At 45.5% G+C, this 26,401-nt stretch overlaps 2 protein-coding genes and 1 pseudogene across 6 annotated transcripts in view; all 3 read left to right on the top strand.

Moving 5' to 3' along the window:
• Positions 1 to 13,097, top strand: part of LOC137346790 (multidrug and toxin extrusion protein 1-like) — a 38,573-nt gene extending 25,476 nt beyond the window's left edge. For both annotated transcript variants that reach the window (XM_068010646.1, XM_068010647.1), the window contains 6 exons: positions 2,792 to 2,867; positions 2,975 to 3,044; positions 3,552 to 3,684; positions 7,977 to 8,071; positions 9,981 to 10,062; positions 12,748 to 13,097. In XM_068010646.1, the coding sequence (XP_067866747.1) occupies positions 2,792 to 2,867; positions 2,975 to 3,044; positions 3,552 to 3,684; positions 7,977 to 8,071; positions 9,981 to 10,062; positions 12,748 to 12,986 (695 nt within the window). In that variant the 3' untranslated portion in view covers positions 12,987 to 13,097. The remainder of the gene's footprint in view (positions 1 to 2,791; positions 2,868 to 2,974; positions 3,045 to 3,551; positions 3,685 to 7,976; positions 8,072 to 9,980; positions 10,063 to 12,747) is intronic.
• LOC137346789 (multidrug and toxin extrusion protein 1-like) overlaps positions 1 to 26,401 on the top strand; it is a 93,574-nt gene that overhangs the window by 25,474 nt on the left and 41,699 nt on the right. For 2 of the 4 annotated variants that reach the window (XM_068010642.1, XM_068010641.1), the window contains exon 1: positions 25,992 to 26,179. The exons of 1 other annotated variant lie outside the window; for it this stretch is intronic. In XM_068010642.1, coding sequence (XP_067866743.1) covers positions 26,007 to 26,179 — 173 coding nt within the window. In that variant the 5' untranslated portion in view covers positions 25,992 to 26,006. Of the gene's footprint in view, positions 1 to 25,792; positions 26,180 to 26,401 lie in introns of those variants that run through there. One more of the 4 variants, XM_068010645.1, reaches the window with a different exon arrangement.
• LOC137346890 (U2 spliceosomal RNA) lies at positions 20,156 to 20,264 on the top strand (annotated as a pseudogene).

Here is a 26,401-nt window from a genome sequence, read left to right as displayed (position 1 = left end):
AGAGGAAAGAGATGAGTTGCATGTTTTTCCTTGGCAGACTGATCTTTAACTGCTTTCAAAAACAGTCCACGCCCCAACGGAAGCAAAACAATATCTCAGAAGCGAAACAACAAACAGTTAGTCAGAACCTCCTGACGCTTATAAATCTTGATATAGCACTTCTCTGTAAACATCTTCTCCAGGTCACCAAGGTTTCTGTTGTTTATTGAGCTTAAGACTTCCAGGAAAGGTTTGTTTTCAAAACAAGACCTCTCAGTGACCCTTGTAAAAACATGTCCATGGAGTCTTTTCAACAAAAGCAACTTCCAGCATCTATGAAATCTTCAACCTTCCCAAAAATGAATCCATTTCTACAATCTAAATATGAATCCTCAAAAATATTTAACTAAAAACAGAAGTACTTTCCTGACAATACATATTACAGCCACAATGTGCCAGTGGTGAAGTGGGTGGAGATTGAGTCCAATGGCAGGAAAACAATAGGTGAGAGATTACAGAGATCTGACATGCAGAGGGATCTGGGTGTTCTAGTGCTTGAATCACAAAAGGTTAGCAGGCAGGTACAGCACGTAATTAGGAAAGCTGATAGAATGTTATCGTTTATCGTGAGGGGAATTGAATACAAAAGTAGGGAGGTTATGCTTCAGCTAGACAGGGCATTGCTGAGTAGTGTGTACAATACTGGTCTCCTTATTTAAGGAAGGATGTAAATGTGTTGGGGGCCGTACAGAGAAAGTTTACTAGACTAAAACCTGGAAAGGGTGGGTTGTTTTATGAGAAAAGATTGGACAGGCTAGGCTTGTATCCGCTGGAATCTGGAAGAGTAAGAGGCGACTTGATTGAAACATATCAGATCCGGAGGGTTCTTGACAGGGTGGATGTGGAAAGGATGTTTCCCCTTGTGGGAGAATCTCGAACTAGGGGTCACTGTTTAAAAATAAGGGGTTGCCCATTTAAGACAGAGATGAGGAGAAAATTTTTTCTCTCAGAGGGTCGTGAGTCTTTCGAATTCTCTTCCTCAAAAGGCGGTGGAAGCAGAGTCTTTGAATATTTTTAAGGCAGAGGTAGATAGATTCTTGATAAGCAAGGGGGTGGAAGGTTATCGGGGGTAGGTGGAAATGTGGAATAATCAATTCAGCCATGAACTTATTGAATGGTGGAGCAGGCTCAAGGGGTTGAGTGGCCTACTCCTGCTCCTAATTCATATGTTCGTATGTAATAAAGCATTGGATGGTTGTTGCGGCTAAACCAGGTGAAAGGTGAGTAATCTATCACGTCCCAGACTTGAGCTTTGTGGTTGGAGCTTTGGGTGATCAAACTGCCAGACCCTTTCCTGTTCTTGTAGCTAATAAGGTGATATGGCTGGTCAAGTTAAGTTTCTGGACAATGGTATCTCCCCAGCAGGTTGGTGATGGGACATTCAGCAATGATGGTGATGTTGACAGTCAAGGGGAGATGGTTGGACTTTCTCTTGTTTGAGATGGTGATTAAACTGGCACTTATGTGGTACAAATGTTACCAGCCTGTTACCAGCCAAAGTCGGGATGTTATCCAGATCCTTCTGTAGGCTGCTTCATTATTGGAGGTGTTGTAAATGGAGTTACATACTGCAAAAATCGTCAGCAAACCATTACACTTCAGACCTTGTGATGGAGGGAAGTCTATTGATAGAACAGCCAAAGATGTCTGGACCAAGATCACTGTATAGCAATCAGGAGACAAAACCCTGGATGATTTTCCACCTCTCCCATTCAGGGGCACTGAGGCCAATTGTATAACGTCTACCACCATTCCTCCACCTTCGCCCACCCATTCCCCACTACCTAGCTCAGATCAGCTAATTCAGAACAGATTGGGGCCATTCCCCATATGTACAGCACAAGATCTTGTTGTCTTCATGAGTCAACATTGAGTTCAACAATTTCAGATCATAACCACTGCTCCCATTTTTTTCAGACAGCAGGTGCTGGTAATGGTTCCGCTGTTCCTAAATACAGATCCTCTGGAGCAATCTTTTGCTTCTTTACTTGTCTTATTACCACCCCCTTTTTGCCTAGCACTATCAACACTTTTGAAATTTAATCACCCCTGCCAGCCACCCTATCACAGACCTTTCCTTTCATTCTATCCTCCTCTCCCCCTTTCCTTGTTTCTGCACCTGCTTTAAAACCTTTAACCTCTCTCATTTTTGCTAGTCCTGTCAATAGGTCAATGACCTGAAATGTTAACTGTTTCTTTCTCCACAGAGGCTGCCTGGTCTGCTGAGTGTTTCCAGCATTTTCTGTTTCTATTTTATATTCTATCCATCGGAAGACCCCATGTTTGTTGCCTGGTCTGTGTTGTGTTTACTGATCTCAGCTGGGATGCCAGTTAAAGTTCTGCGATTAGCTTCAACAATCTGGATTAAGGAGGGGAAAATCGATCATGGTTCCTGCTCCTGATGGTTATCCAGAGCGTGGGTGTGGACAATGAGTGAAGACGGGACCAGAACCAATGGCGATGCCTCCACCACCATCAAATAGGTGGACATTCACTGTCTAGACTTAATCAGGAAGAAGTTCCCTGGAGCAAGTTACAGGAGGGAGTGAGGAGGGGATGGGGTCCATCAAACTGCACCCAGACAGAGAGTCAACAGCCAGTAAAGCAGAGGGGGGCGGGGGTGGGGAGGTCATGTGTTGGAAAAGGGGAGGGTAGAAAGAAACTGAATTGCAATTTTCTTCAAAAAGGTTCTCTGGAACTTCAAATAGATTATGTTCTGTGAATCCTTCACGCTTTACACTTATTTCCACAGTGTGCATCGCATTAGTAAATGCAGTGATAATTGGAGCAACAAGGAATGTGGTGGCTTATATCTTTACCAATGACAAGTTAGTAAATCTAAATTCTACAAACATCAAAACTCATCATTACACATTTACAAAATGAATTCAGAATCATCTGAAAGCTCTCTGATATCCCTCTCTTCATTTTCCAGAGAAATTGTTCATTTAGTTACTGACGTTATGCCACTCTGTGCTGCGTTCCATTTGTTTGACGCCATGGCGGTGAGTATTTCAGTATCTGTGATATAAGTACACGCGACATTTCTGTTGTTCACTATTTTTAAATGCTAACTCCTTTATTTTAAATTTATTGTATCATGTCAATAAAGTCTTACAGCACACGTCTGTCATATTCTATGTGTCACACTTCATAATGTCATACTTGAATTTCCCATTTTGTTACAGGTGTAATCCAATCGGACATAGAATTTTACAGCATAGAAACAGGCCATTCAGCCCAAACTGGTCTGTACCTGTGTTTATGCTGCACTCGAGCCTCCTCCCACCCTTCTTCATCTCACCCGAATGACCTTTAATGTCAACAATACAAGAAAGCGAGTTGACTACATGAGCTATTCCCTACATAACATCAGTGATTGTGTTCAAAATGTAATCTATTGGTTATGAATTATTTGAGGACGTTAAGTCACTAGGTTTAGTTTCCTTCCTGGAGAAACCACAGCAACTTATTGTGTAATCATGCTAATATATTGTTTGTCTATTTTGCAGGGTGTATGTAGTGGAGTGATAAGAGGAACTGGGAAGCAAAAACTAGGAGCTATTGGTAACCTAGTTGGGTACTACCTATTTGGGTTACCCATTGGAATCGCATTGATGTTTGCTGCAAAACTTGGTGTATTTGGTAGGAATTTAAATATATTTTTCCCTTTGCTTAATACCAGCAATTATCACCCTCCAACTGCTCTCTGGCAGACATTTAAGGAGATATTTCATAACTCTCGATAAAGATATATAACTTTGAGAAAGAAAGACGATATAAGAAGGATGCACCATCCGTGGCTAATGAAGGATAGTTACAAATTGAAAGAAAAGACATGCAATGCTGTGAACAATAGTGGTAGGCCTGAAGGTTGGAAAAAGTTTAGAAACCAGCAAAAGATGACTAAAAAATTATAAAGAGGGAGAAATTAGTACATGAAATTATACTAACAAGAAATATAAAAACAGACAGTAAGAACTTCTACAAGCATATAAAAAGGAAGAGAGTCGCTAAAGTTAGTCATTAGAGGATGAGACTGGGGAATTAATAATGGGAAACAATGAAGCGGCAGAGACTTTGAACAAGTATTTTGTATGTGTTCACGGAAGAAGACACAAAACATATCCCAAGAATAGTAGAAAAGCAAGGGGCAAAAGGAAGGGAGGAACTTAAAACAATCACTATCACTAGAGAAAAACTACTAGGAAAACTAATGGCACTAAGGGCTGACAAGTCCCCTGGATCTGACCCCCCGCATCACTAGGTTTTAGAAGAAGTGGCTGCAGAGATAGTGGATGCGTTGGTTGTAATCTTCCAGAATTCCCTAGATTCTGGAAAGGCCCCAGCAGATTGGGAAACTGCAAATGCAACAACCCTATTGCAGAAAGGAGGGAGACAGAAAACAGGAAACTATAGTTTAGTTTAGTTTAGTTTAGAGATCCAGTTATAGGTCAGTTAGCCTAACATCTGTCATTGGGCAAATGCTGGAATCCGTTATTAAGGAAGTTGTAGCAGGACATTTAGAAAATCATAATACAATCAGGCAGAGTCAACATGGTTTTGTGAAAGGAAAATCCTGTTTGACAAATTTATTAGAGTTCTTTGAGGATGTAACAAGCAGGGTGGATAAAGGGAACCAATAGATATAGTGTATTCGGATTTCCAAAAGGCATTAGATTTCTTCTTTGGCCTCTTCATCTCGAGAGACAATGGGTAAGCGCCTGGAGGTGGTCAGTGGTGTGTGGAGCAGCGCCTGGAGTGGCTATAAAGGCCAATTCTAGAGTGGCAGGCTCTTCCACAGGTGCTGCAGAAAAATTTGTTTGTCGGGACTGTTACACAGTTGGATCTCCCCTTGCGCCTCTGTCTTTTTTCCTGCCAACTGCTAAGTCTCTTCGACTCGCCACTCTTTAGCCCCGCCTTTATGGCTGCCCGCCAGCTCTGGCGAACGCTGGCAACTGACTCCCATGACTTGTGATCAATGTCACAGGACTTCATGTCACATTTGCAGACGTCTTTAAAGCGGAGACATGGACGGCCGGTGGGTCTGATACCAGTGGCGAGCTCGCTGTACAATGTGTCTTTGGCGATCCTGCCATCTTCCATGCGGCTCACATGGCCAAGCCATCTCAAGCGCCACTGACTCAGTAGTGTGTATAAGCTGGGGATGTTGGCCGCCTCGAGGACTTCTGTGTTGGAGATACGGTCCTGCCACCTGATGCCAAGTATTCTCCGGAGGCAGCGAAGATGGAATGAATTGAGACGTCGCTCTTGGCTGAAATACGTTGTCCAGGCCTCGCTGCCATAGAGCAAGGTACTGAGGACACAGGCTTGATACACTCGGACTTTTGTGTTCCGTGTCAGTGCGCCATTTTCCCACACTCTCTTGGCCAGTCTGGACATAGCAGTGGAAGCCTTTCCCATGCGCTTGTTGATTTCAGCATCTAGAGACAGGTTACTGGTGATAGTTGAGCCTAGGTAGGTGAACTCTTGAACCACTTCCAGAGCGTGGTCGCCAATATTGATGGATGGAGCATTTCTGACGTCCTGTCCCATGATGTTGGTTTTCTTGACGCTGATGGTTAGGCCAAATTCGTTGCAGGCAGCCGCAAACCTGTCGATGAGACTCTGCAGACACTCTTCAGTGTGAGATGTTAATGCAGCATCGTCAGCAAAGAGGAGTTCCCTGATGAGGACTTTCCGTACTTTGGACTTCGCTCTTAGAAGGGCAAGGTTGAACAACCTGCCCCCTGATCTTGTGTGGAGGAAAATTCCTTCTTAAGACTTGAACGCATGTGAGAGCAGCAGGGAGAAAAAAATCCCAAAAAGTGCGGGTGTGAGAACACAGCCCTGTTTCACGCCACTCAGGATAGGAAAGGGGTCTGATGAGGTGCCGCTATGTTGAATTGTGCCTTTCATATTGTCATGGAATGAGGTGATGATACTTAGTAGCTTTGGTGGACATCCAATCTTTTCTAGTAGTCTGAAGAGACCACGTCTGCTGACGAGGTCAAAGGCTTTGGTGAGATCAATGAAAGCAATGTAGAGGGGCATCTGTTGTTCGCGGCATTTCTCCTGTATCTGACGAAGGGAGAACAGCATGTCAATAGTTGATCTCTCTGCTCGAAAGCCACACTGTGCCTCAGGGTAGACGCGCTCGGCCAGCTTCTGGAGCCTGTTTAAAGCGACTCGAGCAAAGACTTTCCCCACTATGCTGAGCAGGGAGATTCCACGGTAGTTGTTGCAGTCACCGCGGTTACCTTTGTTTTTATAGAGGGTGATGATATTGGCATCGCGCATGTCCTGAGGTACTGCTCCCTCGTCCCAGCACAGGCAAAGCAGTTCATGTAGTGCTGAGAGTATAGCAGGCTTGGCACTCTTGATTATTTCAGGGGTAACGCTGTCCTTCCCAGGGGCTTTTCCGCTGGCTAGAGAATCAATGGCATCACTGAGTTCCGATTTTGTTGGCTGTACGTCCAGCTCATCCATGCCTGGTAGAGGCTGGGCTGCATTGAGGGCAGTCTCAGTGACAACATTCTCCCTGGAGTACAGTAATCGGTAGTGCTCAACCCAGCGGTCAATTTGCTTGCATTGGTCAGTGATTATGTCCCCTGATTTAGATTTAAGGGGGGCGAACTTCTTGATGGTTCTTGATTAGGTGCCACATAAAAGGTTACTGCACAAGTAAAGAGCTCATGGTATTGGGGTTAATATATTAGCATAGGTAGAAGATTGGCTAACTAAACAGGAAACAGTCAGGATAAATTGGTCATTTTCAGGTTGGCAAGCTGTAACTAGTGGGGTGCCACAGGGATCAGTGCTGGGACTTCAACTATTTACAATCTATATTAATGACTTGAATGAAGGGACTGAGTGTATTGTAGCAAATGTTCTGATCACACAAAGATAGATAGGAAAGCACTTGTGAGGAGGACACAGAGTCTGCAAAGGGATATAGATAGGTTAAGTGAGTGGGCAAAAATTTGGCAGATGGAATATAATGTGGAAAAATGTGAGGTTACCCACTTTGGTGGGAAGAATAGAAAAGCAGAGTATTATTCAAATGGAGAGAGACTGCAGAATGCTGCAGTACAGAGGGACCTGGGTGTCCTTGTACATGAATCACAAAAAGTTAGCATGTTAGGCAGACCAAGTAATAAGGAAGGCAAATGGAATGTTGGGCTTTATTGCCAGGGGGATGGAATATAAAAGTAGGGGAGTCTTACTACAACTGTACAGGCCATGGGCAAGACCACACCTAGAGTAATGCATACAGTTTTGGTCTTCTTACTTAAGGAGGGATATACTTGCATTGGAGGCAGTTCAGAGAAGGTTCACTAAGCTGATTCCTGGGATGAAGGGGTTGTCTTATGAGGAAAGGTTGGGCAGGTTGGGCCTATACTCATTGGAGTTTAGAAGAGTGAGAAATGATCTTGAAACATAGAAGATTCTGAGGAGGCTTGACAGGGTAGATGCTGAGAGGATGTTTCCCCTCATGGGGGAATCTAGAACGGGGGGCACAGTTTCAGAATAAAGAGACTTTCATTTAAGATGGAGATGAAGAGGAATTTCTTCTCTCAGTGGGTTACTAATCTTTGGAATTTTCTACAAGAGAGCAGTGGAGGCTGGGTCATTGGATATATTCAAGGCTGAGTTAGAGAGATTTTTGATCTACAAGGGAGTAAAGGGTTATGGGGGGACAGGCAGGAAAATGCAGTTAAGGCTACAATCAGATCAGCCACGATCTTATTCAATGGAGGAGGAGGCTCGAGGGGCTAAATGTCCTACTCCTGCTCCTATTATGTTCTGATGATATGTTCACGCAGGCTGACCCCCGGCATCTGATAGAGGTGAAAGGGTCACATGGAGGAATAGAAGTGGATGGAAAACCCAACAACATGGTCTCCATACTCACTGCACCTTTTATTATTTTGCAGGTCTCGTGTCCGGAATGTTCATTTCTGTTTTTCTACAATCAGTTTTCTTTCTGACAGTGATCTATAGAATCAACTGGAATAAAACATCCAATCAGGTAAGAGCAGATAATAGAGATTATTTATTACACCCATGTCATTGTAACTTTTTGTTGTCTTCCCATCTCCTTGTCCCCTCGTACTATGCACTGTACCCAGCTAGCAGAATGAACAGTCAGTGGCTGGGATTTTACGGCCCTCCAATGAGTGGGCTGGTGGTGGTAGGGGCCGAAAAATTGAGTGGGAGGTGGGGGGGCCGTTCCTGACGCCTTCCCGCCTCCTCTGCAGTTTTACACTGGGCCGTGGCGGTGAGAAACGGCTCGCCCGTCCCAGGCCAATCAAGGCCCTTACGTGGTCAACTAACTGCCACTTAAGGGCCTCCTCCCACTGCTGCTGGTATTTTACCCACAGCAAGGGGGTGGCAAAGACCTCAAGAACACTGCCAGGCAAAACCTGGTGGCCTTCTTATGGGCTGGAGGGGTGGTCCCTCCTGATCAGGAACTCTGTGCCCCACGGAGGGCTGCCACCAAAGCCTCAACCATCCCCGAGGCTCAGCACTCCCCACCTCTCCCTAACTGACCCCTCTTTCCTCGCTGGGACCCGGCCGATTGTCCCCAGCAAGGCCCCAAAAACATACCTGCTCTCCAGGGCGGTCCTTCCTCTTCCTGCCGTTGGCTGGGCGTAGTCCCAGCAGTGGCCAACGCTCCCAGTGGCCCTGCTGGGACTAAAAGTTGCCGACCCTCTGATTGGCTGGCAGCTCCACTAAGCGGGACTTCCTGCCAAGTAGGTGGAAGTCCTGCCCTAGGCCAATTCAGGCCCTGGGGAGCGAAAAATCCCGGCGTGGCTTCCTAGGCCTGGCAGAGGCAGGCTTCCCCCCAACATTTCAGCCAGTGGGCGTGGCCTCCCACTCAACATAAAATTCCGGCCAGTGCGTCTGCACACATCTATCAATGTCATTTTTCATTTGGCCACCCGGGAGTCGATAAGAGAGTCTCTTGGTTACTTTGCCACCCAATAGGAAAGTGCAAACTCTTAGATGAAAATTTCCAACCTGATGACTGGTGTCATCAATTTTGAAAGTTTACAAGTGCCCCCTTTTAAAGGGACACAGCTAATAAACTGTAAATCTTAAATAAAGAAAACTCTAGAAATTAAATTAAAATTTGACCCCTGGTATTGATGCCGCACTCCAGTCCCTCTGGCACCTAACCATTGGTAGATATCCTCAAGTGTACTGGCGGACAGCACGCCCTCTATGCAGGGACTGCTGGACACAAACAAAGCAATGGAAGAGATGCAGGCGGTCGGGCCTCTTGATTGCCTACTGCCTGGATCTGTGGATAGGCATCTTGGCCAGGCACAGGAGCAGTAATAGGAATGTGCAGGGCCTCTCGTCACTGCTGCTTTCCCCCTAACAACACAGCTGGGATTAGGAATTCACAGTGTGGAAAATTATAGAGCAAATCACTCTGTGGTACACTGCACAGGAAATCTGGAGACACTGTCATATCTCCAGATGGTAACTTAGGCATCTGACCTTAATTTCTGCTAAAATCAAACCAACCTTTGGTTCTCTTGGTCACCTCTGCCACTTGCTTTACAACACATCTCAGACTGGTGGGATGAGAGGCTCCTCTCTCCACGCTCTGTTCCCAACCATCAGTAATACTGGTCCTCAGACTGGTCTGAATTGCCATTTAGCATTAAATTCAAGGGAATTCCCTCCCGACATATATGAACTCAGCATAATCTGTCACTGGGCTATCTCAAGAAGCAAGACTTGAAATGTCAAGTCTCCAGAGTGGGCTAAATGTGCAATTAGTATTAAATTAAATTAAACAATTAGAAGGTATGTTATATTTAAAGCACTTTCAAAACAATAGATTGGAGAGTGCTTTGTACAGAAAGTGCTACCTCTGTTGTGCCCTTCCTTCACCTTGCATGATGGATTTTGTGTTTTGTTTCAAGGCTCAGGTTAATGCAGGTGTGATGAATGATTTGGACACCTCAAACAGCACCTCTGGTGGTCAAATCCAGAATATCTCACCAGGTAAAAAAGAATGTTAACAAGTGAGAGATGAGTGAGAAATGTCTTTGATACTTTATCATTAAATTATTCAAAGTAATAACTTTGTTCATCTGTCAAGCTAATTGTGCTTCAAGAAATCCCCATTGTCAAAGATGCTCAGGAAATCTGCTATAACTAAGCATCCCATCCTGATTCAGCCTCGAGTTTAAAGTCACCCTGCTGCAGATCAGTGAAGGCAACTAGAAAATCAAAGATCTGTTAACACATGGAAGCAGTTATTTAGTGCACAAGAAACTGAAAGTAGAGACATAAGAGAGATGTGAAAGGCTGTTTCTGTTTTACTGCCGTTGTCCCAGAATTAACCATTGGTCAGCTCTGATTTCCCGTTACGCTCTCTACAGCATATCCTAATAAATTTCCCAACAGATTTTGGCATCCCTTCAGTACTGGGGGCATGCAACAATATAACTTATCAACAATCTAAGCCAGCATGGATTTCTTAAGGGAAAATAAAGTTTAACTAACTTGGTGGAGTTTTTTGAAGAGGTAACTGAGAGGTTTGATGAGGGCAATGCAGTTGATGTGGTGTACATGGACTTCCAAAAGGCATTTGATACAGTGTCGCACAACAGACTTGTGAGCAAAGTTATAGATCTTGGAATAAAAGTGATAGTAGCAACATGGATATGAAATAAGCTGAGTGACAGGAAACAAAGAGTAGTAGCTAATGGATGTTTTTTGGGCTGAGGGAAGGCTTGTCGTGGAGTTCCCCAGGGGTCAGTGTTGGGACCCTTGCTTTTCCAGATATATATTAATGACCTAGACCTTGGTGTACGGGGCACAATTTCAAAGTTTGTGGATGATACGAAACTTGGAAGCATTGTGAACTGTGAGGAGGAAAATGTAGAACTTCAAAAGGACATAGACAAGTTGGTGGAATGGGCAGACAGATGGTAGATGAAGTTTACTGCAGAGAAATGTGAAGTGATTCATTTTGGTAGGAAGAATGCGGAGAGGGGGTACAATTCTAAAGGGGGTGCAGGAGCAGAGGGAGCTGGGTGTATATGTGAATAGGTCATCGAAGGTGGCAGGACATGTCGAGAGAGCGGTTAATAAAGCATACAGTATCCTGGACTTTATTAATAGAGGCATAGAGTACAAGACTAAGTAGCTTATGCTGAACTTGTATAAGACACTAGTTCAGCCTCAACTGGAGCATTGCGTCCAGTTCTGGACGCCGCACTTTAGGAAGGATGTGAAGGAATTGGAGAGAGTACAGAAAAGATTCACAAGAATGGTTCCAGGGATGAGAAACTTCAGTTATGAAGATAGATTGGAAAGGTTGGGACTGTTTTCCTTGGAGAAAAGAAGGCTGAGAGGTGATTTGATAGCAGTATTCAAAATAATGAGGGGTCTGGACAGAGTAGATAGAGAGAAACTGTTCCCACTCGTGAAAGGATTGAGAACGAGACGGCACGGATTTAAAGTAATGGGTAAAAGAAGCAAAAGTGATAAGAGGAAGAGCTTTTTCACGTAGCCAGTGGTTAAGGTCTGGACTGCGCTGCCTGAGAGTGTGTTGGAGGCTGGTTCAATTGAAGCATTCAAAGGAGAAATAGACTGTTATATGGAAAGGAAGAATGTGCAGGGTTATGGGGAAAAGGTGGGGAAATGGCACTAAGTGAATTGATTATTCGGAGAACCGGTGCAGACATGATGGGCCGAATGACCTCCTTCTGCACTGTGACAATTCTGTGATTCTGTGAATTTATGACATTGCAGGACATTCCAGCCCAATAATGGTCAGGACTCCATATCATTGCAGTGACTATTTATTTTTATATTTCTTCTTATCAATTTAAAACAAGAGCAATTAATGTAAGGAATCCCCAGTGCAGCTAAGACATAATGGGATTGAATTTCCACAGGGGCTTAATTTGGGTTTTTCACACTTCTCAATCAGATGTATTAAAAGTTTTTAATGGTATATATGTTGGTTGGGTCCTCCCCGTAGATTATTCTTTCCTTTTAATTAATCAACTTAGGGAAACCCACAGGAGGTAATAAATGGCTCGTAGAATCATGGAATCTTACAGCACAGAAGGAGGCCATTCAGCCCTTCATGTCTGTGCCAGCTCTTTGCAAGAGATTTCCAGTTTATTCCCACACCTCAGCTTTTTCCCTATAACCCTGCAAATTAGTTCAAGTGTTCAATTTCTTTTCAAAATTTCCTTTTGCCAGTCATTGGTCATTTTTCTGGCTGTGTGACCACATGGTTTTGTGGTAATGGCTAGCAGCCATTAGTGAGAGTGGCCCAACTCTCAGTTTGATCATGGGGAGTTCTGAACAGTTAAGTAGAAATCCAAAAGGAAGAAAAAAGGCAATATATTTCTGTGTGCAAGTTAATCTACTGTTAGTTGCTGTGTTGAAATGGCCTCTTAAACTTGTTGGGAAGACTACACAGCCAACCCTTTGCAGACTGAATAAAGAACGTCTGAATTGAAGCAATCCAAAACTAGGAGGTCCAGGAACTTAAGTTGGTCACCGTGCTTTTGACAGGACAGACCTCCTGTATATAGATCATGTGGTATTGCCAATGGCTGGTAGTCATGGAGGAGAGCATTAGGCTGATCACTAGCCCTGCCTAGAAAATGGATCAACTGATACCATCATGTACTTACAACTTGTCAATGTGACATTCCTTCACAGAGGAGAACACAGAAAACACTGCAGTGGTTCTGATGCCCAATGTTTGTCAAGTGGAACAAAAGATAGACAAAGACCGTGTTACAGAAGTGCCTTCCATGCTGGATGCTGGAGTTACCACGGTTGGAGAAATCTTGTCCACAAAACAACTGATCATTCGTCGTGGCCTAGCCTTCCTTTCAGGACCGCTTGTTCTGGCAATTGGATTAGTGATACATCTTATTCTTGCAAAGGATATGTAGACCCCAGTGAACGTTGCAGAGACAAAGCAAGATTATTTTCTGCAGCATGAATGTAATGACTGTGCCCAAAGGACAACTACTTCCAAATATATAATGAGTTATTAACAATGATCAGTAATGAACTTATGTATTTCAAATATCTCATGAACAGTTGACATTTCAGTTGGATAGTATTAAGATTTAGGGATTGAAAAGACTATTTTCCCATTCAATAGATGTGCTACAGTCCAATGAGCAAGCTGCCACTTTTCTGATCAGGATGTGTTTGTCTTCGACCAGCTAGCAACAGCCTGACTTAGGCGTACCCATTATTCAACATCCCAGACTCCTCCATCACAGTCCCTGGGTATGTTTTATCCCACCAGCATGACAGCCCCTCCAGAATGAGATAAAATAGTACACAACTGGGTCAAACTTAAGCAAAGAAACCTCTTGCAAATTACCACCTACCATCCTTTCTAAGATGTTGAATCATTGTTGCTCCATGGTGAACACCACGAGGAGGAAGCATTGAGAGCAGAAAGGGCACAGGATGTACTTTGCTTGGGAGACTTCAATGTCCATCACCAAGAGTGGGTTGGTAGTATCACTACTGACCAAACTAGTTGTGTCCTGAAGGATCTAGCTAGCAGGCAGGGCCTGCAGCAGTTGGTGAGAGAACCAACACAAGGAAATAACATAGTTGAGCTCATCCTCATCAATTTAACTGTTGCAGATACTTCTGTCCATGACAGTATTAGTAGGAGTGATCACCACACAGTCCTTAGTTTAGTTTAGTTTAGAGATACAGCACTGAAACAGGCCCTTCGGCCCACCGAGTCTGTGCCGACCATCAACCACCCATTTATACTAATCCTACACTAATCCCATATTCCTACCACATCCCCACCTGTCCCTATATTTCCCTACCACCTACCTATACTAGGGGCAATTTAGACCAAACTGAGGATACCCTCTATCAAGTCTTACTATCTTACTTACTTACTTCTATCAGGGCACTACCAATGTACTAAGTAATATGAATTAAGAACAGATCTAGCAGGTCATAAATGGGCGTCCATGAGGCTTTAGGCCATCAGCTGCAGCAGAATTGTAAAAAGCCACCATCGGTACACTCATGGCTCAGTATATCCCTCATTTCTCCATCACCCACAAGCCAGATGACCTGCCCTGGTTCATTGAGGAAATTAGAACAGCATGCTAGGAGCAGCACCAATCATACCTGGAAATGGGGAACTGACCTGATGAAGCCTACCCCACATGGACTGCAGTGGTTCAAGAAGGCAGTTCACCACCACCTTCCTAAGGGCAATTAAGGATGGGCAATAAATGCTGGCCTAGCCAGCGACGCCCTCATCCCATGAATGATTTTTTAAAAAGCCACGACACAGGAATACATGCATTCTAAACAGTGGAGACAGCATGCTATGTGCAGAGCTAAGCAATCCTACAAACAACAACAACGACTTGTATTTATAGAGTATAATAATTCAATGTAGGAAAACACTTCCCATTCATTTCCATGATATAGAATTCCAGATCCAAGCACAGTCTGATGATTAAATGCTCACTTTTTTTTTTTACAGAATACAATTAGTTCACCAACACGTTTCATGAGGCTTGGCAACAGGACCCCTAAAGTTTCTAACTTAAATCTACTCTGAATTCTCCCCTGACCTTCGCCCTATCACACACTTTCCCTTTTGTTCTTCTTCCCCTCCTTTCACTTGCTGAAAACCCATCACATTTCTAACGTTTGCCAGTTCTGATGAAAGGTCACGGACCTGAAACGTTAACTCTACTTCTCTCTCCACAGATGCTGCCGGACCTGCTGAGTATTTCCAGGATTTTTTGTTTTTATTTCAGATTTCCAGCATCTGCAGTATTTTGCTTTTATTTTAATGTTATTTTTTGCCTTGCTGTGATCAGCAAAAGCCTCCAAACTCCTCCAGCAACTCACCACAGTGCTTCCACCAATTTTGCCTGAGCACAAGTAAGTCCAAAGCACCTCAACTGCAACTTGTTGAATGGCCCTTTAAATAATTCCAGCACAGGGTGTAACAACCTGTACCAACGGCACACTGATTCACCCAATCACAGTGATTGATTTGCAGCCTGTCATTCAGCTCTGTCCTCTACAGCTGGAGGTGAGTGTTTTTTCTTCTTTACAGAGAAGGCAGCTAAGTGGGGTTTACCTCAGAGGAGAAAAACAAAGCAAATGGTGCAGAAAAGATTAATCAGGAAGACTAGTTGAGCTTTGACCATGACAGTTAATGCAAGGCAGGTGTATATTAATCAGATGAGAGGCAAATTTAGGAGTGAAGTCAGGGAGATTTTTCACACTTTGAATGGCTGGGGTGACTGAAGCAAAAAGTCCTGGAATTTATTCGAGCAACAGTTGGGGGACTCTAGGCTCATGGATGAGTTAGGCTCGTTCAAATGGCCTCCCTGATATCTTGTTTCCTTCTGAGAAAGCAACAAGATGCAGAAGTCTAATCATTATTGGGCAAGACATGACTTTATGAGGTGTTTTCTGTCATATAGTTTGTGTACAATGAACTATAGAATTAGTTATTAACTAGACTGTGCTGCAAAGCTTGGAAAATTATTGGTTTGTTGAGTTTTAGATCTAAGCATAATTTTCATAGGCAAAGCTCTTATATATTAATCAAGATTAAGATGTATTTTGGAATTACCACTGCAAAATAAAGTCTAACTACTGGTTATCAAAAAGTTACAAGATAAGAGGAAAAGGCTTCAAGACATTCCAAACTACTTACCTATTCAACATCAGCTAAAGAATTTTGAAATCATTACCACTAAATTATTCATTATAGGTTACAAGATCATAGAATGATACATATCAGAGGCCATTCAGCCCATTGTGCCTGTGCTAGCTCTTTGAAAGAGCTATCCAATTAGTCCCACTCCCCTCCACTTTCCTCCCCATAGCCCTGCAAATTTTTCCTTTTCAAGTATTAATCTAATTATCTTTTGAAAGTTATTGTTTATTCTGTTTCCATCGTCCTTTCAGGCCATAAGAGCTCACTGAGTAAAAACGTTCTCCTCATCTCTCCTCTGGTTCTTTTGCCAATTATCTTAAATCTGTGTCCTCTGGTCATTGATCCTCCTGCCAAGGGAAACAGTTTCTCCTAATTTACTCTCTCAAATCCCTTCATAATTTTGAATGCCTCTATTAAATCTCCCCTGAACCTTCTCTGCTCCAAGGTGAACAATCACAGCTTCTCTAGACTTTCTACGTAATTCATCTTTTGATGAGGAAGACCATTCAGCCCATCTTGCGTCTTGAAGGATTCTAGAGCTTCCTTCCCCCTCTCTCATCTATTATAGCATCCAATCCTTTCCAAAACATTCCAGGGGTTTTGCTTCCATAACTCTTCGAGGGCCTCATCCATATATTGGCCACTGTTTATGTGAAGAAGTATTTACCTACTGTTTACTAGTTTGCATCTGCATAGCCTTATCCTACCGTCATCATGTAATTAAAGTTCAGAATTCACCCTCCCACATTATTCATAATTGTTGTACTTTGTTTACTGGTACAACTAGTGTGAATTATCTTACTGGAGAAAATAGAGCACTTTTCCATTTTTTAATATAAGAACATAAGAAATAGACCCCTTGAGCCCGCTCCACTATTCGATAAGATCAAGGCTGATCTTAGACCTCAACTCCATTTTCCTGCCCGATCCCCATATCCATTTATTCCCTTCGATTTTAAGAATTTATCACTCTCAGTCTTGAATATATTCAATGACTGAGAATCTGCAACTCACTGGGGTAGAGAATTCCAAGGGTTCACAACCCTCTGAGTGAAGAAAGTTTTCCTCATCGCAGTCCTAAATGGGTGACTCTTTATCCTAAGACCATGCTCCTAGTTCTAGATTCTCCAGCCATGGGAAACAGCCTCTTAGCACATCATCAGAAACTTGGAGGACCCGAGGTGTCTACTGCTGAGATCACCCCTAGCGAAATCTCTGCTTTAGAAGCTGGATGACTTGCGGGTGGCTCCAGGACACATATTGAAGGCCCTCTAGCCTCGTGGTGGGATGGTGGAAGGGGGGTCATGAGCTATATATGGAGGGAATAGCCCTTGTCACTGAGCAACTATCCTGCTGTCTATCTTGGAGGTCCAAAGAAGTTGGGAATTGCTGACTGTCCATTGATGAAAGCATCATGGGTGCTGCCAGGATAGTGGGCACTCACCGAGATTAATTTCTTGGTGTGGTCGTACAACTGCACATTGACTGAATGGAAGCCCTTGCGGTTGCGGTATCACACTCCGTTGGTGTGATCTGTTGACTACGTGTGGGCAGCCGATGGCGCCCTTCACTATCGGGAAGCCCGTTTTCCTGGTGAGCTGATGCGCTTTTTCATCTTGGCCTTCTCTGCTCAGGGAGAACAGGATACAGTTCCCTCTTCTCCTGAAGTGCACTTCTGTCACATCCCAGATGCTTTGAATTGTGACATGTTGCTGATGTTGCCAGTTCTCGTCTGGAAAGATCTTATTGCATAGAAACAAATGGTGACAGTGATACTCACAGTCACTGGGAGGGCCATCTCACCGTGGTTTGAGTCTCCAGGCCATTGTAAAGGAGGTGATGCAACTCCACCCCTGTCTCCTTTGCGACGTGAAGCCGCCGATGCACTGCCCCTGGCTCAACTCAATGTAGGACTGATACTCCCAGAAGAGCAAGTGACACTGCAATTATTGCCCCCATATCTATGTAAGACAATGTTATTCTCGGAAATAAAAAAAACTGCTGGAAATACTCTGCAGGTCTGGCAGCATCTATGGAGAGAGAAACAGAGTTAATGTTTCAGGTCTGTGACCTTTCATCAGAACTAGCAAAGGTTAGAAATGTGATGGGTTTTCAGCAAGTGAAAGGAGGGGAAGAAGAACAAAAGGGAAAGTGTGTGATAGGGCACAGGCCAGGGGAGATTAAATGACAGAAATGTCACGGAACAAAAGGCACAGGGAGTGCTAAAAGTCGCAGTAAAAGAAAAAGCATTAGTTCAGAGATCAAATAGCAGATTCTCTGACTTACTATGAGCAATTCCATGGGACATCTGTTTGTATATATAATAGATTAATTTTTCAGCATAGCACACAGTTTCAATAAATAGAACCATTTTTTCCTGTCGTGCCTTTGTATCAGTATATAATACAGGTATGATTTAAAAAAAAAATGAAAACAGGCTTTCCTCCTTTCCTGGTGGAATGACAAGAAAATTCTATTTGTGGGAAAAAAGTTGAATAATCTCAAAATAACTATTTAAGATTGTTTAGAGACAAGTTTACATTAATCTAGCTTGTAAAATTGCAAATATTTCCATATCAATGGTCAATAACTTTATTTAAACAATTTAAGAAGGAAATAATACTAATGTGATAGAAATATAGAAGAGTTACAGCACAGAAGGAAACCACTCAGTCCATTGCATCTGTGTCTGCTGAGAAAGAGCTATCTAGCCTAATCCCACTTCCCAGCCCTTGGGCCAGAGCCCTTCAGGTTATGGCACTTCAAATGCATGTCCGTGTATTTTTTTTTTTAAATGCCATGGGGGTTTCTGCCTCGACTACACTTTCAGATAGTAACTTCCATACCCCCACATCCTCTGGGCGAAAAACATTCTTCTCAACTCCCCTCTAATCCTTCTATCAATTACTTTAAAACCAAAAACAGAAAATGCTGGAAATACTCAGCAGGTCGGACAGCATCTGTGGAGAGAGAAAGAGAGTTTACATTTCAGGTCAATCGAACTGAAACATTAACTCTGCTTCTCTTGCTACAGATGCTGCCCGACCTGTACTGCCAGATTTTCTGTCTTTGTTTCAGATTTCTAGCATCCACAGTATTTTGCTTTTGTACTTTAAATCTATGTTCCCTGGTTGTTGACCTCTCTGCTAGGGGAAGTAGGTCCTTCATATCCACTCTATTGAGTCCCTTCATAATTTTATATAGCCCAAATCTCCCCTCAGCCTCCTCTGTTCCAAAGAAAACAACCCTAGCCTGTCTTCTCAATCATACCCTCTATATTATTTGTATTATAAATACAAATAGATGTCCCATGGACTTGCTCATAGTAAGTCGGAGAATCTGCTATTTAATCTCTGAACTAATGCTTTTTCTTCTACTGCAACTTTTAGCACTCCCTGTGCCTTTTGTTCCGTGAAATTTCTGTCATTTAATCTCCCCTGCCCTATCACACACTTTCCCTTTTGTTCTTCTTCCCCCCCGCCCCTTTCACTTGCTGAAAACCCATCACATTTCTAACCTTTGCTAGTTCTGATGAAAGGTCACAGACCTGAAACGTTAACTCTACTTCTCTCTCCACAGATGCTGCCAGACCTGCTGAGTATTTCCAGCAATTTTTGTTTTTATTTCAGATTTCCAGCATCTGCAGTATTTTGCTTTTATTTTAATTTTATTTTCGGCCTTGCTCTGATCAACAAAAACCTCCAAACTCCTCCAACAACTCACCACAGTGCTTCCACCAATTTTGCCTGAGACAAGTAAGTCCAAAGCACCTCAACTGCAACTTGTTGAATGGCCCTTTAAATAAGTCCAGCACAGGGTGTAACAACCTGTACCAACGGCACACTGATTCACCCAATCACAGTGATTGATTTGCAGCCTGTCATTCAGCTCTGTCCTCGACAGCTGGAGGTGAGTGTTTTTTCCTCTTTACACTGTTTACAGTGTTTCTTTTAACTTTCTCTCTTTTAGCTGTAGGTAGTTTTTAAAGCTATTTTCCTGTGGTCTTCAATCTTGGATTTTGTCTTCTCACCACAGTTACCACCATGTAATGAGAAGCTTTTTCTGTTGTCTTATGCAACATAAATGAGATGCATGGAGTTCAGTTGATTGAAGATGTCAAACAGGTTTATTAAACAGCTGACAGGTATATACAGTGCAGAGCTAACCATTTACAGGACTTGCCTCTCAGTGTTACAGTTGCAGAGTGAGACTGGCATGTAGTCACATGACTGCATCCTAGCACTCCGCTCATTAGCATGCTAAGATCTTAAAGGTACATTACTCTTAAAGGTACATTATTCTTAAAGGCAATCACACAACACAGGGCCCACCTTGCTTGCTAAGGCTTGTTATTTCAGGAGTGATTAGGGAAGGCGTTACGTGCATATCGCTTCTCGGCCTTTTGGCTAAGATCAAGTGTAGTATCTGTTCTTATCAGTGCTTATTTGATTGAGAAGAGACCATGATCATTGCCTTTTGATCTTGGGGAAGCTTTGAGTAAAATGGCTATAACCAATTTTCGAGCTTCGGGCCAGGGAGTGCGCAACACCGTTCGGGTGGTCGTGAAGGACAAGGAAGGAGATGCACCGGTCGATCGTACCTTCTTCATCAAGAAAATTCTCTTAGATTGCTGCGGATTTCAAGCGACGGACGTCTTCTGCCTGCAGGATTTCCCCAGCAGTGGATACTTCAACGTGACGTTCCGGAACGTGGCGGGATGCATCAAGTTCCTGAAGGCGTTCAAGGAGAAAGGGGACCGGGCGCCACTGTCGATCCTCACAGCGGAGCCGCTCTTCACGCTTCCGTCACAACGGGACCGGGTGGTGACGATTCACCTCTACAACCCCCATGTTCCACTGGTGGATGTACTCACCTTTCTCGCCAGGTACGTCGAGGTGGCCGGCAGCAGCACTGATGTCAAGGACCCCTTTGGGATCTGGACCAGCAAGCGGCAGGTCAAGGTGACCTTGAAGGTAGATCCCAGTGGAGCCATCATCCACCCTCCCTCCAGCTTCGCTATCGGGGGAAGTCGAGGCTTCTTGGTCTACGCTGGGCAGCCCAGAGTTTGCCGCACCTGTGGCAAATCTGGTCACATGGCAGCCAACTGCAGCACGGTTGTTTGCAAGAACTGCAAGGAGGAAGGCCATCAGACCAAGGACTGTAAGCAGACTAAGTGTTGCAACATGTGCGGTGCGGCAGGCCATCTCTACAAGACCTGCCCCAAACGTTGCCTCAGCTATGCTCAGGCGGCAAGGTCCAAGGAAAGGCCGGGAGAAGGTTCGACGAAGGCGTCCGCTGTTCGAAAGGAGACCAGCAACCTTCTCCGCAGCGAGGAACTTCAACCTGAGAAGGAAGGGGAGGCAGCTGAAACCAACGACCCAGCACCTACCCAGCGCCCGGAAACCCCTCCTCCACAGACAGAATCAATGGAGGAGGAGGCAGCAGATGGACAAACAGGTCAGTGGCAAGTGGTCCAGAGGAAAACCACAAAGAAAAAACATCCCTAAGCCACCACCCAAACCAGTGGCAAGAGGAGGCTCTCTTCTGAATCAGACTGCAACAACTCCTCTTCACTGGATGGGGAAATGCTGGAACGACAGCCCCTTCAAAAGAGGCGGCAGAACTCCGAGATGGATGATAAGGCATCCCAGCCCCCGGGCACTGGAAGCTGTGATGGGCCCGGCGTGCCCCAACCCCAATGCCCCACACGTAACGACGTGGCCAACGCATCTCAGCTCCGGGACACCGGGAGCAAAGACACGTCTGGCGTACCTGAGCTCCGGGAGACCGGGAGCTGTGATGTTTTCGAGGAGGAACAGATGGAAGCAGCTGAGGACAACCCAATGCTCTCTGCCTACAAGACCCCCCCGATGTCACCCGAGCGGCACAAACCCTGCATGAAAAATCAGGAGGGGTTTCTGAGCCCAACCAACGTGAAACTGCTTGCGCACACGATGGGTATGCAGGAACATCCCAAAGGGGAAGGACTGGGAGTAGCGAGGACAAATGGTATGGGAAGCAACAACTAATTTTTAGTAAAAAATGGGTGGAAGAATTGCTTCCATAAATGTGCGTAGCATTAAATCTACTACGCGATGTGTTTCAACCTTGGATTACCTTGCCAAGGTCAAAGCTGACCTACTGTTTCTGCAGGAGTGTGGAATACCACACCTCAGCACCTACAGGCAGTGGTCGCGATGGTGGTCCCATGGGCCATCTATCTGGTCGGGGGGTAATGACTGCCGTTCCTCCGGCCTGGGTATTCTGCTGCGGGGAGGTAACTTCACCATCTCCGAAGTTAAGGAGGTGGTGGGCGGCCGCCTCCTCGTAGCAGACGTGATGTACAACAACGCTCCGCTCCGGTTGATCAACGTGTACGCCCCGGTACAACGCAGCGAGCGGCTGACCGTCTTCCAGCAGCTCCCACTGCTGCTGGCGACGTCCAGGCCGGTCATCCTAGGCGGTGACTTCAACTGCATCATCGATGTGGCTGGTCGATCCGGCAGTGACGACAGCAAACTGGACGCTACGTCCAGATTCCTAATAGAAACAGTTAAGGATGCCAAACTGCACGACGTCTTCAGCAAACCTGCAGACGGAGCGCAGCGCAGATACACATGGTCAAGATCGGACGGGTCTGCCCGTTCCAGGATTGACTTCCTGTTTGTGTCCCGTGCTGTCACGGTCGGATCCACCGACGTCAAGCCGGTGTTCTTCTCCGACCACTGCCTCTTACTGGCCGACTGTCACTTACAGGACGACCAGCGGGTTGGCAGAGGGACGTGGAAGCTCAATGCGACACTGCTGACCCCAGAGAACGTTGAGGAACTCAAAAGGGATTACAAAGGTTGGAGGACCGTGAAACCCCTCTTTGAGTCTCCAGTTCACTGGTGGGAAGCGATCAAGGAGAACATCAAGAGGTTCTTCATCCACAAAGGTGTTCAGAAGGCGAGAGAGAGACAGAGGGAACTGTCCCGACTCCAGAAAATTATGCAAAATCTACTCCGGTTACAGTCAATGGGGGTCGAGGTCAAGGAGGACCTCCAAGAGGTGAAGAGCCAGCAGGCCTCGCTCTTTGCCAAGGAGGCCTCCAAGATCATCTTCCGGTCCAGAGTCCGCTCCATCGAGCAGGATGAGACGTGCTCGCGTTACTTCTTCCAAAAGGTACACAGAGAGAGCTCTGTTATCAGCAGCCTGAAGGAAGAAGATGGCTCGGTAACGTCTTCGCAGTCCGACATACTAAGGATCAGCAAATCCTTTTATGCTGGGCTGTATGACGCGAAGCCCACAGACAGCAGAGCCTCCCAGACCTTCCTGTCATCTATCACAGAGGTCTTAGATGACAGCAGGAGGGAGAGACTGGACAAGCCGCTAACTCTGGACGAGCTGACAAAGGCCGTCGAGTCTTTCGAGACGAGTAAAACTCCCGGGAGCGACGGCTTACCGGTCGAATTGTACTCGGCCCTGTGGGACTGGGTCGGCCCGGACCTGCTGGAAGTATACGAGAGTATGCTCCTGGCCGGCAGCATGTCAGAATCCATGAGAAAAGGCATCATCACCCTCATTTACAAGCAGAAGGGGGAGAGGGCAGAAATCAGAAATTGGCGGCCCATCTCACTGCTTAATGTTGATTACAAGATTCTGTCCAAAGTCATAGCCAGTCGAGTCAAGTCTGCTCTGGAGTTGGTGATTCACCCCGATCAGACCTGCACTGTACCCGGCAGGAAGATCTCTGATAGTCTCGCGCTACTCAGGGATACGATCGCCTACGTACGGGACAGGAGGGTGGACACCTGCCTCATCAGCCTGGACCAGGAGAAGGCTTTTGACAGGATATCACACACCTACATGATGGACGTGCTTTCCAAAATGGGGTTTGGGGAGGGAATCTGCAATTGGATCCAACTGCTCTACACAAACATCAGTAGCGCAGTCTCAATCAACGGGTGGGAATCGGAAAGTTTCCCGATCAAATCTGGAGTCAGACAGGGCTGCCCTCTGTCCCCGGTCTTGTTTGTTTGCTGTATTGAACCCTTTGCTGAGTCTATTAGGAAGGATGCGAGCATAAGAGGGGTGACAATCCCAGGCAGTGGAGGCACTCAGGTCAAAACCTCCCTGTACATGGATGACGTCGCCGTTTTCTGCTCGATTCCGCTGTCCGTGCGCAGACTGATGAGCATCTGCGACCAGTTCGAACTGGCCTCGGGAGCCAAGGTTAACCACGGCAAGAGCGAGGCCATGTTCTTTGGCAACTGGGCTGACCGATCCTTTGTCCCCTTCACCGTCAGGTCAGATTACCTGAAGGTGCTGGGGATATGGTTCGGAAGGGCCGGGGCGTGCACCAAAACATGGGAGGAGCGAGTAGCCAAGGTACGACAAAAGTTGGGCATGTGGGGGCAGCGATCTCTCTCCATTGTGGGTAAGAACCTGGTCATCAGGTGCGAGGCGCTCACGTTGTTGCTCTACGTGGCGCAGGTCTGGCCCATACCCCACTCCTGCGCCATGGCAGTCACCCGAGCCATTTTCCGCTTCGTCTGGGGATCGAAAATGGACCGGGTCCGGAGGGACACGATGTTCAAATCTCTGGACAAGGGCGGGAAAAATGTACCCAACGTGGCCCTCATCCTGATGACCACCTTCGTGTGCGGCTGCATCAAGCTGTGTGTAGATCCCCAGTACGCAAACTCCAAGTGTCACTACGTGCTGAGGCTCTATCTGTCCCCGGTGTTGCGAAGGATGGGCCTGGTCACATTGCCGCGGAACGCTCCGTGCAGTTGGGCGGTGCCGTACCACCTATCCTTCGTGGAGCAGTTTCTGCGGGAAAACACCTTTGACCACCGGTCCATCAGGCACTGGTCTGCACGGAATGTCCTCAAGGCCCTACGGGAAAAGGAAACGGTGGATCCTGTCGGATGGTTCCCCGAGCAGACCGTCAAAGTCATTTGGCGGAATGCCTCATCACCAGAACTTTCAAACAAGCACCAAGACGTAGCTTGGCTGGTGGTGAGAAGGGCCCTCCCCGTCAGATCCTTCATGCACACCCGAAGTCTCGCCCCCTCCGCACAATGTCCCCGCGGTGGCTGTGGTGGGGAAGAGACGGTCGCCCACCTCCTCCTGGAATGTGCCTTTGCAAAGCAGGTGTGGAAAGAGATGCAGTGGTTTTTGTCAAGATTCATCCCAAGCAGCTCTGTAACACAGGAGTCTGTGCTCTACGGGCTGTTCTCAGGGACGCACACCGAGACAAACATCAACTGCTGCTGGAGGACTATCAATTCGGTGAAAGACGCCCTTTGGTCTGCCCGAAACTTGCTGGTCTTCCAGCGCAAAGAGTTGTCCACCACCGAATGTTGCAGACTGGCACATTCCAAGGTCCAGGACTACGTGCTGAGGGACGCACTAAAGCTTGGGGCAGCCGCAGCAAAGGCTCAATGGGGAAAGACCACAGTGTAAGGTTCCCCCACCAAGCTGGACTGAGGGGCTGGGTCAATGGGAAACCCCTCGAACTGTATCGTTAATATTCTCAATTGCTGTAAATGTAAAACTGTAATTGACATGACAATTGTGAAAAGGAAGGGTTGGGAAGGAACTCATGACAGTATTGAAGGAAACTGATCTCCCTTGCAATGTTTGTATTTTTTGGTGCTGTTTGGAAACTGTTTGGCAATGTAATTTTTACAGATGTTTATGAATAAAGTATATTTTGGAAAAAAAAATATTCACTGACCAATTTTGGGACAGTTGTGTTGCTTCAGTGATGTTATGATCACACATGTATCTGGTTGACTCGTGCCACACAAGCTGTATGGGAAGTGGCCAGCAGCGCCTCCCGTAGGTAGACCTGTGTAGTGCTGAGGCCAGCTCGCAATTTGGTTTAATATTCTTCAGGTGCAGACACTAGTTGGTCTTCCTTCCATATAGATGCAGAAATTGCACCACAGGATACTAATGAACGAACACATCCACCTGAAATTCCTCTCTTCTGTTTTTGAAAAACTGTGTAAACTCATTTGTTTGAAACAGCATAAAACCTCTGCTCAAACAGTGGAGATTAGAAACTCACCAAGTGAGCATTATTACATTACAAAGAAATTACAGCGCAGAAACTGGCTATTCAGTCAATCGAGTCTATGCGAGTGTTGATGCAGTGTTGTACCCGAGCCTCCTTCCGCCTGACTTCATCTCACCTTTTGTTATCCTGCAGTGTAATTTCAGGCTCTTCACTGCAGAGGTATTCAAAATGACGAGGGGTTTTGAAAAGGTTAATTGGGACAAAGTGTTTCCTCTAGTTTCGGTGACTGCAGCTTTGATAATAACGGGGGTGCGTGAGCGGACTGACAACTGTGAAGTCAATTTCAGTGTAAGTTTCAAAGTGAATTCCCTTTTGTTTTCGGAGGACCAGGGGACTGCTGGGTAAGTAAAAAGTATATATTTGTGTGGTTCAAAATCTCTTTCTTTTAGTTTCGGTGACTGCAGCTGTGATAGTAACGGAGGTGCGTGAGCGGACTGACAGCTGTGAAGTCAATTTCAGTGTAAGTTTAAAAATTGTAATGCCAGTGTACAGGATGTTGAGAGTAGTGAGGTCAGGGATATGGTTACAAGGACGCAAGAGGGCACTGGCAAGCAAGAACCTGG

Source organism: Heterodontus francisci, chromosome 30, assembly GCF_036365525.1.
Source record: "Heterodontus francisci isolate sHetFra1 chromosome 30, sHetFra1.hap1, whole genome shotgun sequence".
NCBI lineage: Eukaryota > Metazoa > Chordata > Chondrichthyes > Heterodontiformes > Heterodontidae > Heterodontus > Heterodontus francisci.
The sequence above is the reverse complement of the archived record's forward strand: the minus strand, read 5'-3'. Positions and strand labels throughout refer to the sequence as shown.